Source organism: Haliotis rubra, unplaced genomic scaffold (genome assembly GCF_003918875.1).
Source record: "Haliotis rubra isolate DU_JTF1 unplaced genomic scaffold, ASM391887v1 Scf52, whole genome shotgun sequence".
Taxonomy (NCBI): domain Eukaryota; kingdom Metazoa; phylum Mollusca; class Gastropoda; order Lepetellida; family Haliotidae; genus Haliotis; species Haliotis rubra.
In genome coordinates, this window is record NW_025767213.1 from 1,253,060 (window position 1) to 1,267,265 (window position 14,206).

General features: G+C 36.4%; 1 protein-coding gene across 6 annotated transcripts in view; it reads left to right on the forward strand.

The window, feature by feature from the left end:
• The window catches only part of LOC124292495 (eyes absent homolog 1-like), a 150,345-nt gene that overhangs the window by 46,634 nt on the left and 89,505 nt on the right, over positions 1-14,206 (forward strand). For all 6 annotated transcript variants that reach the window (XM_046729599.1, XM_046729602.1, XM_046729607.1 and 3 more), the window contains exon 2: positions 2,974-3,108. In XM_046729599.1, coding sequence (XP_046585555.1) covers positions 3,001-3,108 — 108 coding nt within the window. In that variant the 5' untranslated portion in view covers positions 2,974-3,000. The remainder of the gene's footprint in view (positions 1-2,973; positions 3,109-14,206) is intronic.

Genomic DNA, 14,206 nt, shown 5'->3' on the forward strand with positions numbered 1-14,206 from the left:
CCAAATTAGAATGAATGACCAAATTTGCTGGGGCATTTCCACGGGTACCCATGAGATAACTATCAAAATCAATAAGAAATTTCACATGAGCTTGAAAATGTTTCAGTATGACGAACTTTTTGGTTTGGGGCCCAAATGCTGCAGACTACCCGAAACATTGCCGAATACAACGGCAAATCATGAAGTACTTGTTGCTTTCATTGTTTTCCATTTTGTCCAACTATGCATGTCGGCATCAGATTCGCTATTTGTCCGTAGTGTGTGCCATGAAAGTTGTTCTGTGTTTACATTGGCTGACAAGATGCCATTCTAAGGCTATGGCCGAGTACCATAACTATTTCCATAACCAAAAACTAGGGAAATGTACATTGTCCTGACTAGTATGTTATAATTCACCAGTTTTCGGGGAATAACTTATCTGCGTCGCGAATATTATCTCTGCTCGACCAGGCTGGGATTTTGTGTGGAGACTTGCTACGTTATTAATGAGAACTAGGATCCTAATTTATTTTTTTCAACAAAATAACTCCAGTGTAATTGTTGTAGCAGATAATTTCTATTTTCCCCCCGTCTGAAGCATAATTAGTGTGTTTTTAAATCCCAGTCACCCATTTGACACAAAAGGAACTGCAATCACATTGCAAAAAAGTATAATTCTTAGGGACTGGTAATATACTTATAGGTGTGGGTTTGCTGGTTGGAACTGTATCACATTTTGCTGTCAAATAGTATTCTTGTTAAATGATATGGTATATTTTAAAATTTATTTTTACCTCAAACGATGCCTCCTTTTCGCTTGATTTTTCTGGAAGAATGTCTTGCAAGATGTAAAATCGGATCGTATTGATACGGTCTAACACGTGACACCCCCTATGCTCATTAACTGTCGGGTGTTTCCGTAAAAGACAGAAATACGAGTACGTTTTTTGTGTTTTAATTGCTATTTTACAAACTTTTTGTTGAATTTTAATCAAGGAAGGTGACTTTTAGAATATCCTTTACAATATATCAAAAGTTTTGTTTTCGTTCACATTCTCCTTTTATCACCTGATTCCATCTCAGGCAGATTTTGTGATCATCACCTTGAACATGCCACTCTATAGGGATGTATGTGTTTCCTGCTTGTTGAAAAAGACAGAATCATGCAGACGTGTTCAAAATGTTGTTGGGTGTGTTCATATATCGTGCAATAAATAGTAATCGCAATATAAAGGAGCTTTTAAGAACAAATTGATAATCTTTGAATATTCCTTCCTTTTCTTGACATATCGAAATTGAATTAGAATATGAATAAACTTCTCCAATACTAACATGTTGTTATGAAATGTATGAGATCCCGGCATGGAAGTGTTGCTGTTATGTAAGCTGGAGTTGACAGATCCTGTGGATGATTATTATTCAGTATGCTCCACACACTTCCCTTGTGTTCAGAGGTGTTGTCATCATATTTGTTGCATTGTTGGTAAAAGTGTAATCCATTCATGCTGTTGGTCCTAATTTTCAGTTTCATCTATAGTTGAGAAAATGTCAGGGCGGTGGTGATTGCCCGACTCCAGTTTAAAGCACATCTGCAACACTTAACCTTGAGAGACCTGCCACTTTGCCCATAGTTGTTTATATCCCATGTGTTACCTGTCACTCAGTCAACAGTCTGCCTAGTTATGACTTGTACATATCCAGCAGCTCGCTATGCCTAGGTAATTGTAGGTTTCACCAGGACAGTTTCAGTTTGTGTGTTTCAGTGAGACTGTGATAGAACCTCATCTTGAACAGTAGGAGTGTGTGTTATTTTATGAGCAGTTAATGAGTTTAAATTAAACTTACTAACAGATGGTGCTCTCTTTTGGAATATAGGGAAATGATTTTTCGATAGTGCAGGTGTCTTTTGAATGAATAAGAATGTTTGTTTTTTCACTTCTTGTCTTAATTTAAACAAACTGAGGCTGACCTATGTGTTTGCCCTGTGTGTATTCATCAGGTTTCTCCATCATTTGAGTGCTTCCATTGCTTGTTGAAGCATATAGAGCATATTGTGTTAGATGCTTTCAAGCATATTTCATGACACTGATCTGTCATTTATTTCCTTGATAAAAACTGTGATCATATATAGAAAGGCACCTATAACTGGGACTTGACTGTTCAATTTGTGATATTTTTTGGGTCAAAAATATTTATACTGTAATGAAATAGTTCACTGTTACTACTAATATAAGCGTTATAGAAATTTTGGTGAAAAAGTGCAATTTGTAGAATGTTTTATGAATTTTCAGCTGGTTTGTTAAGGGTACTGCTTATAAGACCTCATCACCCACCTTAGCTATGCAAGTTCTGTCCCTTTCAATATTTCTCAAACAACCGGTGCCTCCTGCTAAAATTGTCTCCTATTTCATTTACAAAATGTTCATGGAAATAAAAATGTATGTCTCCTCCCTAGACTAGCATTGTTCCTGTGACTTTGTATGTATAAGATTTTGTTACTATATAACTAGCTTTATCTACAATTGTACTTCCTCTCTGTGGATGTTCATGTACAATAAACTTCAGTAAATTGTTCATGAGACAAGGGAAGTAACTCTTCCCACCATCATGTCCCCAAGCTATGATGCTGTTAGTGACAAGTTAATGTGGTTGTGCATTATCCTAAAGATCCTTTATCCTTGATTGTTGATATTATTGTTCAGGTGATTCATATTTTGAGGATGTAATGCTGTTAGGCTTTTGAACTAACAGTTATCATGATTACATTTGCTTGCTTGTTGATGCTGATTGTTGGTATGGCAGACATTTATGTCACAAACGTTTTTCTCTTTGTTTTTTTTCTTCAGTTGTGTAATAGTAGAACTATAAAGGTGCAAATGTTGTGATTTCATCTTGAGTAGTGTAATGTATTAATTATTTTTCTTATATATTGAAGATGTGTTACATATTGTGAACAAAGCCCATGTATAATATATATCTATTTTGTTTTGGCAGAATTTTGATGTCCACTAACCCGCCCGTATGACTGAGGTGTACATTGGCCAAGTTCCGTCCCCTCTTGGTATGGAGCCCCCGCACAAATTAGATGGGAAGCGGTCCATCTCCCCGGACCTAGACACAGGCTTGGAGGTAGGTACATCTACAGCTATCTCCAACTCTACAAATTTGCATGATATCCATCAAGCTACAGCAATTGGGGATCTCTCTTGTCCGATTAGTCACCCTGAAGCTCTTACTGCTACAACCCTTTTTTCAGAAACATGGGGAGAGAGGGCAAACCTTACCAAAGAAATTATCAGCTTGTAAAAACTGCTAGTAATATTATTTGAAGGTTCTAATATTTAAATGTTATGTACGTCATATGTTTACATTGCGTAAGTAATCAGAAAGTGATGATAGATATTTACAAATTAATTTTAAAAAATTTCAACTATTTCCTGATAATTGTGGCTTCCACTCAGTAGAGTGAAAAAGTATGCATAAATACCTCAATTTTCAAAATTTTGAAAGCTCTGAATGTCGACATTAACGCGGTAACTTGGCCAGGAATATTTTTGTAGTTGTAACTCTCAGCCTTTTTGCATTTATCTACTATGAGAATCATGGTTGATTAAACTCAAACGTGTACACCAAGGTAGCCAAATAAATTACAGCATCTGATACAAAATTTCAAATTTAGGAGAAAGATGTTGGTTAAATCTTTATATTCTGAACTTTTAAGCAGAAAATCATGACATGTCAAAAATAAGGAATTTTGGGGATATATAATGCAACAAACATTTCTCATGCACATATGTTGGGATTAAACATTGTGTATGGAGCGAAAAAATTAGGCGACAAATACTGAGATGTCATTCGACTTACATCACAGGAATAGATGAAAGTAGCAACTTCAATGCAAGTTCAACATCATTTGACAATTTGTCCCGACAAAATTGTTTCAGTAACATTGAGGGAAGTTAATGATTTTTAAATATGTTGATGAAAAATAATGTATAAAAAGATGATGTGAAAGGTGATAGATTTAATACATGAATGATATGAGTGGTCGGTCTATGAAATAATGTATTATTTGACGTGGCTGTGGCCAGGCAGGTTATCTGGCCTGCAGTGCCTGGGGGACTTGTCACGCCTTGGCTAATGTACAGGCTTACGATGTTCATACAGTACTTTTTCATCTTACAGTACTTTTTCAGACATTAAGGTACTTATGAAGATGTCAAAATGACATAGAGTATATTTGGTAAAAATGCCCTTCGTTGTCACCCTTATCTGATAGAAGCGATTGAGATGACATTCAGATTTGATCAACCATTAATTTCTGATGTCATGTTCTGTGTTCTGCTTCTTTCATGATGATGTTTCCTTTATCCAGAGAACTGATTTGATGTGCAGACATCTACGTAGCTGCATGATGAATAACTAATAAATAAAGATTTTCTTCTTTTGTAAGTGATTGACTTTACTGTTGTTTGAAAATGTGTTTTAACATATGGAGGTGTGGCTTCAAGTGTGGCATGTGTTGTGAAGGAAGGACAATTAAGGGGAGATGACTGGGGTTGGCCTATCGTCCCTGTCCCCCAGTGGTGGGCCATGCAAGGTAGGTGCTCACTGGCAGGGCAGGAAGGATTTTACACACATGCCATATGTAGTTTATAGAATATTGTCACTGTTTCTGTATGGAACGTTTGCACAATAAATATTTTATCTCTTTATCTCGATGGTTTCATCCATAATTTCAATAGATACTTCGCAATTCACAGTCTTGGTTGTAATTACTTCTTTTTCAGGAATTGTGGAGATTGCACGATCATTGTTGTATGTTCTTGAAGTAGTGGTTTTCTGAGATGGTGCATTTCCCTTTTTATCACCTCTATGAAATAGGGAGTTGTCTGTTCTCGATCATAGCGTCAATGATGATGTTAAGGTCCATCCTTTCTATAACATGGTACTGACACAGGAAAAAGATCACCCACTTATTAATCTAAGAAGGTAAACATTTTTTCAGAGTTGCTCAAAACACAAGATAATCATAGTAAATAATATGAACAAGTAAAATGGCATACAGGAAATTTGTCCTTTTGTAACAATGATAATCTTGGAGATACTTTGCAGTAATTTGCTGTTGTTTATGCAATATTGAAGAATTATCGTCTAGGTAAAATGGTATTGTTGGGGAAGTACTGGAGGTGAAGACGTAAGTTAACTGTTGGACGAGTTTAATGGAACATATTTGATGACAGGGAGTTATTCCACTGCTATTGTATCGGTTTCCCTTTAGTTTGCTCCATTGGAAGAGGAAGTTGAACAAATGAAGTGTTATTAATGTTGGAGTTTCATTTGACACCATTTGTTGGACTGCATAATGTGTTCTGAGTGAGGCCTGGCCTGCCTGGAACCAGCTATCAGAGCCCAGCTCCCTGTAAGTGGCCTGTAGTTATCACTGTTTATGTTGACACTTCAGACAACAAGCCTTTCATGTTAAAAAGTTCACTTTTTGAATAATGATGAGAAAATTGTCATAAATATTATTTATTTACTATTAAAGGGTGTGTAAATGCTGATTGGGCTGTAATCTTGCACATAGCATTTTCCTGATAATGCTTCATATCAGATGGTAGGGCATTAGTTATCTTGATTTACTTTTGTCAGTGAAGCATAAATTGATTAATACAGTTACGTTTTGTCAGATGCTCACTGCTAATAGCTGTGTTTTATCGTATTCGCCATGCGTGCAAGGAAAAATGGTAAAGAAGTGATGCAATTCAACTAGAAATGAAATTATTGTGGAACAAATTTGATTATCAAAATCAGGATGTTTCATGGATGAGAATCATAATGGTTTTAAACTTCATTTCGCAGAAGCCGATGAGCAGTTTATCAAATTTCCGTCTGATAATTGTTGTCATTCAAACCGAGGAAGGAAATTATTTTTTGTAGGTTCCTGGGAGAAACCTTCAAATCTATCCCATGGTTGGTGAATTCAGGTCCATTCTACCATGATAAGAAGCTATAACTCAAGTAGAATGTCACTTCCAAAGATAGTACGTAATTGTTGCAGGGTAAAGTCCCTGTCCATTTGTTTAGAAGTTATTTATGGCGAGACATACTTGGAATTATTTTATTTGTTCGGTTGCATCCTAAGTGAACCTTAAATAAAGGTCAGAACATGATCTTGGGCCTCCTGATAGATTAGGTTTATATAGGACCACCATATCAGCTGTTTCATCTACAGGCGTGATTAAAAATTGAAACGTCATTGTGTAACAGCTTCCCTGTTGTTGTGATCCAATCTCTCCTGTGTGTCGGTGCCGCTTCAGTCAGACCTTCCCTGCTTCAGTCAGACCTACCCTGCTTCAGTCAGACCTACCCTGCTTCAGTCAGACCTACCCTGCTTCACCCAACAGCTTAGAATTAACATTGTTAACAATTTCTTTCTTTTTTTTTGGAAGAGGAAACATTAATGTAACTGCTTTCAAATACTGATTTGAGTGTAGATACTATTAAATTGACACTTGCAAATTGTACAGAGAGAGTAATAGTGAGAACTACCTGGAGTTTGGTGTAGGTTTTACATGTTGGGTCTGATGACTTGTCCAGTTTGTCTTTGACAACCTAGACTGGCAGTGGTGTTGAACAGTATGTCGCAGACAGGTGTTTGGATGATAATGCTTCTGCCTGGAGGAAATGATAGATATGACATTTACAACTCAGTCCTTGCCTACAAGTAATGCTTCAGGAATTTGGTAGAAGATAAATTGATACTAGAGAAATAAACATTTTCTTGTGTCCATACTTTGAAATATTTGCTCTGTTATCTTTGCACATCTTAAGTTCTTACAGGGTAGTCAATATTTCAATATTTGACTTAACTTTAATTTGATGTGTATTTGGCACAATTTGAGAAGGATGGCGAGTTGGTTGGAATAGAATCAGGTTTCTGTCTCCATCACTGCATCAGCACCCTGATACTTGTACACCAACCTGTTGTACTTTCTTCAGTAGGTCCATGCTTTCTTTCACAACATTGGTTCAAATGGTTGGATAATTTACATGTGTGGAAATGTGGGGAGGTTTCAAAAACTCATTTTGAGAGGCACCCAGTGCATATGGTATTTGGTTGTATTCTGGGGTGGCAAAATCAGCCTTGGACAATATATTTCTTGTGTAATGTTTGCAATGAAATACTATTCACTGAAATGCCATATGGATAAAATGTATGTATTTTAGCGAATGTAGTTGTTTTTCTTGGCTGGAACAGAGTGGTTTTAAACATTTCAAGAAAGAAAACGTGGACATAATCTGATGTATACGATCACGTGTGAACATCTGCCATTGATCAGTAGGATTGTTATGGATATGAATGTAGGTAAAAGAATGAGCTGGACCAATATCACAGGCTGATATGTAAAAGGGTAGGAAGTGAATTGTAAGAAGTTTTCCTATCTGACTTGTATCAATTACATAATAAGTTGTCGACCAGCATCCATACTATCTTGGTTGTAATTTGCAGCATGTATAATGAAGAGTTACTTAGTGACTATCAGGATGTGTTTTATATTCGGTAAATGTAATGTGAAACACATTAATTTTTCACAAGGAGAACATTATCACCAAGCACAGCTATGGTATACACAGTTTGTAACCATGCGAGTAGAACTCCTAGCATAACACATGGGTAGCACCAACATATGCTTTGTCAACAGTGCAGTTCTCTATGTCTCAGTCTCTATATGAAATCAGTCATCAGCCTTCGGCAGTTCACAATTCTAATCTAGGATATTATGCTAACTGAAGTTCAGAAATCAATCCCCTGTCTGTGGTAGTGGTCAGGTTATATGGAAGAGCTAAGCAGTTCATTGGGCTTTGTTCTAAGGCCCATCTTCTGTGACTGTACTGTACCCTAATGTCTATTGTTTATGGGTAATTGTAATAGGGTTTTTTGACAATTGAGTGAGAGTGATACAGACACAGCCCTGACAGTTCACATGTATATCTTTCCTAATTGTAAAGAGCCACTGTTGGAAGGAATTCCATGTTTTCCTATTCACTCAGCATGCAGACAAACCTGTAGTAAATAAAGCAGTTCCCGACACATGTTGAACAACGTCTGCTGCCGCCACCACTCTGTACACAGCAGTACACAAATGACTGTGTTACTATTTATGATATGCACAAGCTCAAATTCTGTTATGACTGTATCTGCAGGCAGATCTGTGACTTGTTGACACCCTATCTACAATCTACAGAAGCTGGCTTGTCTGTCTGTCTCTGATTTATTAAGGATATCAGCTAACTTCTCTGCATAGAATTGTAATTAGTAAGTCAAAGAAGTACTTAGTGATGCACTTTCCATAAAACACATCTACCAGATATCCTAGTTATTTATTGAAGACAAATGAAATAAGAATCAGACAAATAGATTTCAAAGATCATTCTAAATGCTTTTACTGAATATTAAGTTGCATCTAAAAAAATGAAAAAATATTTTATTATGGATGAGTATGTAACATTTAATAATATGGATGAAAACAACTGAAGTCATTATATTCCTGGTTGGTGTAGCATATTTATTTGTTGGTGCAATCTAAGGCTCGTTTAGTGTAAGGGATATGGTAGAGGTCTTGAAAGCAGGGATGACACTGGCACTACCCGCACAATTAGCTTGAAAGGCAGCGATGTTGAGGTAGGGTGTAGGATTGCATCAAGTTGGAATACCAATACCCCTCTTTCCCTCCACTACCATCTGCCTTCCACTTGCATTGTCTTAGTTGCTGGACATTTGACAGAGAAAATCTGCTTATGGAGATTATTTTCCTTGCATCCCCCACCTTCTAATGTCTCCATTGCCATGTGCAAGACTAAACTAGTTAGAGGCCGGGCGTCTGAGTTGTAAGACTTTCAGCATTGGTTAACAACATGCTGCCCTCACTTTAGTTGGACTACATGCTCTTCTTACTGTAGTACATTGGAAGTCATTTTACCTCATGGAGAAACCTGCTACATACTATACATAATTCAGATATTCCCATATGGAGATTACCTGTGAAGGATTCAGTGGGTAAGTTCTGAATTTTTTGTTATGCAGGTTAGATTTTCATGCATTTTCTCTCTGTTACACTCATGTATTTCTAATGTGCATATTGATATGAGTTGCTTATTTCCTATTTCTGCTAGCATAACAAGGACGCTACTTTAGTGATGTCATAAAAAGTCTGTTCTGATGTGTAGGTATTGAAATCAAGACTCCATGGGACATGAAATCAAATGGTTTGGATGTTTCAGCTTTTCACACAGTTGATAAGAGTCTGATAATTTTGTCACGACTTCTGTAAATGATCGAAGTGATGAGCAGTATTCCTTGCCCTATCTTTGTATTGATCGCTTTTGTTCCATCTACCAAAACGAAGACACAGACTTCCACAAAGACTGCATGCCTCACTTGTTTTGTAATCAATATTTGAAGTCAAATAGTATACAGATATCTGGGGATGTGTATTGTTGTCCTGAGAGATATGATCGTCTCTGTGTTAAATGCTGTTCATGGGATTATGCCTGACAATATTTAGAATGGGAATTTGTCATGACATCAAATTCTCACACGTTTAACCCTATTTTTGTGGTGTATTTATCTTTGTGGAAATGTTGCAATGGTTTCATTTGTGTTTCTATTTTCCTTTGTATGAATTATTTTGCATTGAATAGATATTCAAATATATCAAAGTAGCAATTACTAAAGAAATTGAAACAATAAATTTCATCTTTTATTTTAATGTATAAAAAGTTATGAAACATTTTACATTTTATTAATATTTTTTATTGATTTAATTTTTAATTGCAAAATTATATTGTTTTTATTACCAGTGGAGATGAGACAATTTTCACCATCACAATAGGAAATTATGATTTTAATTTACCATTTACATTCATACAAACTTTTTGTAGGCATCAATATTCATTCCAATAAATATTCAGCAACCAACCTATTTTGTTAATATTCCTGTACATCAATAATAACTGCTAGAAATAATTAAACTGTGTGTAATGTATTATGAGTGAATATAAAGCAACTGTATTTTCCTTCATTTAGATATACGTGTACATATTTAAATATATATGTACTGGCCAATCTGTTTTTCTCCTTGCACTCCTTATCTGATCTAAATCTGGCTTGAAAGTTTACTTAACCCCCTGCCTCTAATCTGATAAAAGTGTCATAGATGTAGGTAAAGTGTAAATATTTGTTAAGTATTTGTAGACAAAATCATTCAACATTGCAAAATACCAGTGTCTGATGTTTAGTCCCAATTTAAAAGGAAATTTGAATGTTTTTAATTTATTTATATTTTATGTGTTAATTTCGTCAGTTACTGAGTGATGTTATTTATTCATTTGTTCAGCTTTGTATTTATGGAATAACTTGCCAGAGCTAGTTTTGTTATACTGTGTGTCCTCTACTTTATTTTGTTGAAATAAACCATTTCTTGGTGAAGGAGGGTTATTCACATTGCTTGTATATGGTGGGGGAGAGGTAACGTGAAGTAGTAGTCAAGAGTGCGACTGGCTGACTCAGTGAGGAAACCCTAGCCTCCGATGTTGGCCCTTTTATGCGGAGGGTCAGAGCCCCTATAAAATCCCCTGTCATGCTCATCACAAGGAACTTCACCTGTAATGCCTGTCCCAATTCTGTCAATGTTGTCTTTGGGTATTGTCGACTTGGTGGGAGATGAACCCAGATTGTTGGAGAGGTGTAAAACTGGTCTGGGTTCTTGGTAAAGTTTGAGCTTGTCTATTCATACATATTGTGGCCATGCCCCATCATACATACACGGGGATTAATCGCAGGCGGGAAGAGTATGTGTTTATGAGACGACCATGATCGGGAGCTGGCTGCACAGATTTCCCCATGTTTGTTCACGGACCCTCATTTACATGAAGAGAGCACCCGGACAGCATAGCCGGAATGTTTCCACAATTATGTGCTCCAAACAATGTTGACTGTTCACTGGCATTATAGGTCTTTATCATCCAATTTAGATGCCTGTCAGACTCCCGGCTTTAAATAATTGCCAAATGGATTAATGCTACTGAATTTGTCCTTTCTTCCTTGAGGTCTTGAGTCACTCCCCAAGCTCTCTCCTTAGTATCTACATAAGCTGGTAGGACTGGCCCACCAAACACTGTTCCCAACCCAATATATGGCCCTGTCCATCTAGCACTGACAATGTGTTATTGTCAAACACTACATGTGTGAATGTTCCTGTCTGAAGTCACAGTCCCATATAACTTAAAACATGAGGACTTTCAGAACAGGGCGCTCCCTTGTCTCAGTACTGGAATTACATCTCCCCCAATTCTGCCCATGTGGTGGAAGAGTGTATATATCCATCATCATGTACCCCAATCATAAGGAGGGGCACTTGCTGCTCCCAGCATCCCCAGTCCTGATAGATAGAATTGAACTCAAAGATAGATACTGATTGCAACTGCAGCTAGTGGAAATGAATATTGATGCACAGTAACATGTAGTTCAAATGTGATTTGTACCCCATGCCTAGATGAAGGTTGCTTTTAAACACATTCAGAAAGTCAACCAAACAGATAAGGGTATGCTTATGAAGTATTTCAGTCTATATTGACACAAATACAATTTTTGAAGGAAGGACATTTAAGAAATCATTTTAAATTATACATTGTCATATTTAATTTACTTCAACCTGGTTAGTATGGCAACGTGTATTATAAGTTGAGAAAACAGAATTTTAGGATTGTAATCAGTGGCCCCTCCACCTGGTAATCCTCCTCCACCTCCCCCAGTACTTCTCCCATTTGTTCTCCTTTCATTGCTCTCACCTAGCCCAGGTGCGTTCACACAAATTACTAATCAACAGTGTTTTCAGAATAATTTCCAATCAGTGCCCTATGGGGAAGTAGGAAAGAAAGGCATGGTCTTTGGATTAGATGACCATCTAATCAGGGTTGAGATATAATAACAATTATTGTTGAAAATTTATGTATTTATTTTTAACTTGTAACTTAACACCATGAAGAAAAAATGATGTTTTTTTACTTTTTCTAAGCTTTACTGGGAAGCACATTAAATTTGCTTCTTTGATTAAATTGTAAACAAAAATGTTGAATCTGAAATATTAGGTACTCATGAAGTATTTTTTATGTAATTAACTTTGATCTGAAACAATGGAAATAAAATCTTGGGCTCAGATAATTTGTAATGTATTCAAAAGAAAAAAAGGTATAGCCATTATGAGATGCCACATCTGTTAGTTACCCTGTCATATCACTCCAGGTATGGTCACAGACAAAACAAGAATGTTTATTTCAAGGGTGATATTACTCTTTCACAAAAAATCAGGCAGATGTTTTATGCATGAACCTGCAAGTCTGTTGAAGGGAGATTATTGAAAAAAAATGTGTTGTCTTAATTTTACGGGCATTATTTTTGTGTTGACCCTGATATCACAAACTCGTTGAATTCTGCTTGCAGAGCAATACTAGCCAATGTTTATACACCTGTTGGCTCATAGATTGTATACTGGTATGTCGACAATGCTAATTTGGTATATTTTGTGTTTGCACACCAAAGTTCCTCTAGGCTTTGAAAAACATTGTGCATCATCAAAAAACATGCTGGACCTTTGGCGAAAAGCACATTTTACGTATTACATCGTTTTGGTCATCATTTTGCCGCATCAAGGTGTGGCAGAAGGATAAAAGATACATCGTGGGGAAATTGCTTGGAGCACTAATTTGCTGTATTACTGGCGGGAGTCTACCTTTTAGAGATTAACAAAACATTGCCTGCAGATGAAAGTTTGGGGATGTTTGTTTATTTTTGTTTCTGGCGCCACCAGAATTTGGGGTAACTATCATGAGAATCATCAGGGAGGTGACCTAGCAGAAGGTCGGGACCTGAAGGCGGATAAAAATCTTGTAGATCACCAGACTTTTGAGTCCAGTTTGGTCCTGAAGCACCTGCCAATGGGCCAGAAAATATTTGGCCAATTTGTCAATGTGATGATGTTGACTGATCGACAGATACTCTGGGCCCAACCCTGTTTTCTCATTGTTAAGAAATTGGAGTTAGGAGTCTTATAAAAGGTGGCTTTTTAATGCAGTGGAGAAATGAAGAAATTTCTTTAAATCTGATCCACCTAAGTTGACTGATGCAATGAAGATAGTGCAGAGAAAAGCATTTTGTCAGACAAGTTATTTTATCCAAGTGTTTGTGACACGACATCAAAGGCACCCAGAAAACATTAAGATTATCTTGAGATTAACACATTTGTTGTTCAAAATTATTTATAATGAGAACTTGAGAGTTTTTTGTCATCCCTTTCAATCAATTTTAGGGAACTTTTCTTTGAACAGTAAGCCATACTTCAGCATGTAATATTCAGATGACTAAATCTTTGTCAATACCTTCTTTCCTGTGTACCTATTTCCATTTGTTAGTCTGTCAGTGACATTTGTTTTGTTTTTTAACAGAGTAAATATTTTTTCACATTTCCTTGAAAATAATGTTCTTACAGGTAGTTTAGTCAAGTTAGGAATAAAGTCATCAGTGTACAAACTTTCTTCATGTAGTAAGATCCTTGACAATACTTCTAACACCACAGTAAAATAGTGCATATGGTTTAGTTAAGCATGGCTTAACAGGCAGTTCATATTTTTGGTCCCATAAAAATTGGGATATTAGAGTCAAAACTGTGTATACATTGAAAGCCAGTATGGATAGATATTGCATTTGAATCTGTAGAATAGTATTAGAACGCTGCATCTACATGAAATGAAATGGACATATCAGTAAGTTTAGTAAAGATGATATTTGGCCTGTTGTGACTGGCCAGTAGAGGAGGGTATGGTTTTAATCAGGGCTGTATTGAACAGGAGTAATTAGTCATGACCATTGGTTTAGCATTTCACTCTGGTAATGGAGGTTATTGGTGTCCGTCTATCTGTATGCAAAACAAATAGGATATCCACTTCATAATATGTCCTCAATTTTTGCAAGAAAACCAAGAGACTACATTTAATGAATCTGTCACTTGTTCACTCTGAAACATATTATTTGTTGTCTAATATTTAAGATCAAACTTAAGGGCCAGGTGTGGGGAATAGTTTAGCTACAATCAGATAAAGTTGGACTTCAAAATTTCATGACAGATAACAAGTCACAAGACAATGGCTTTACAGCTTCAACATATCA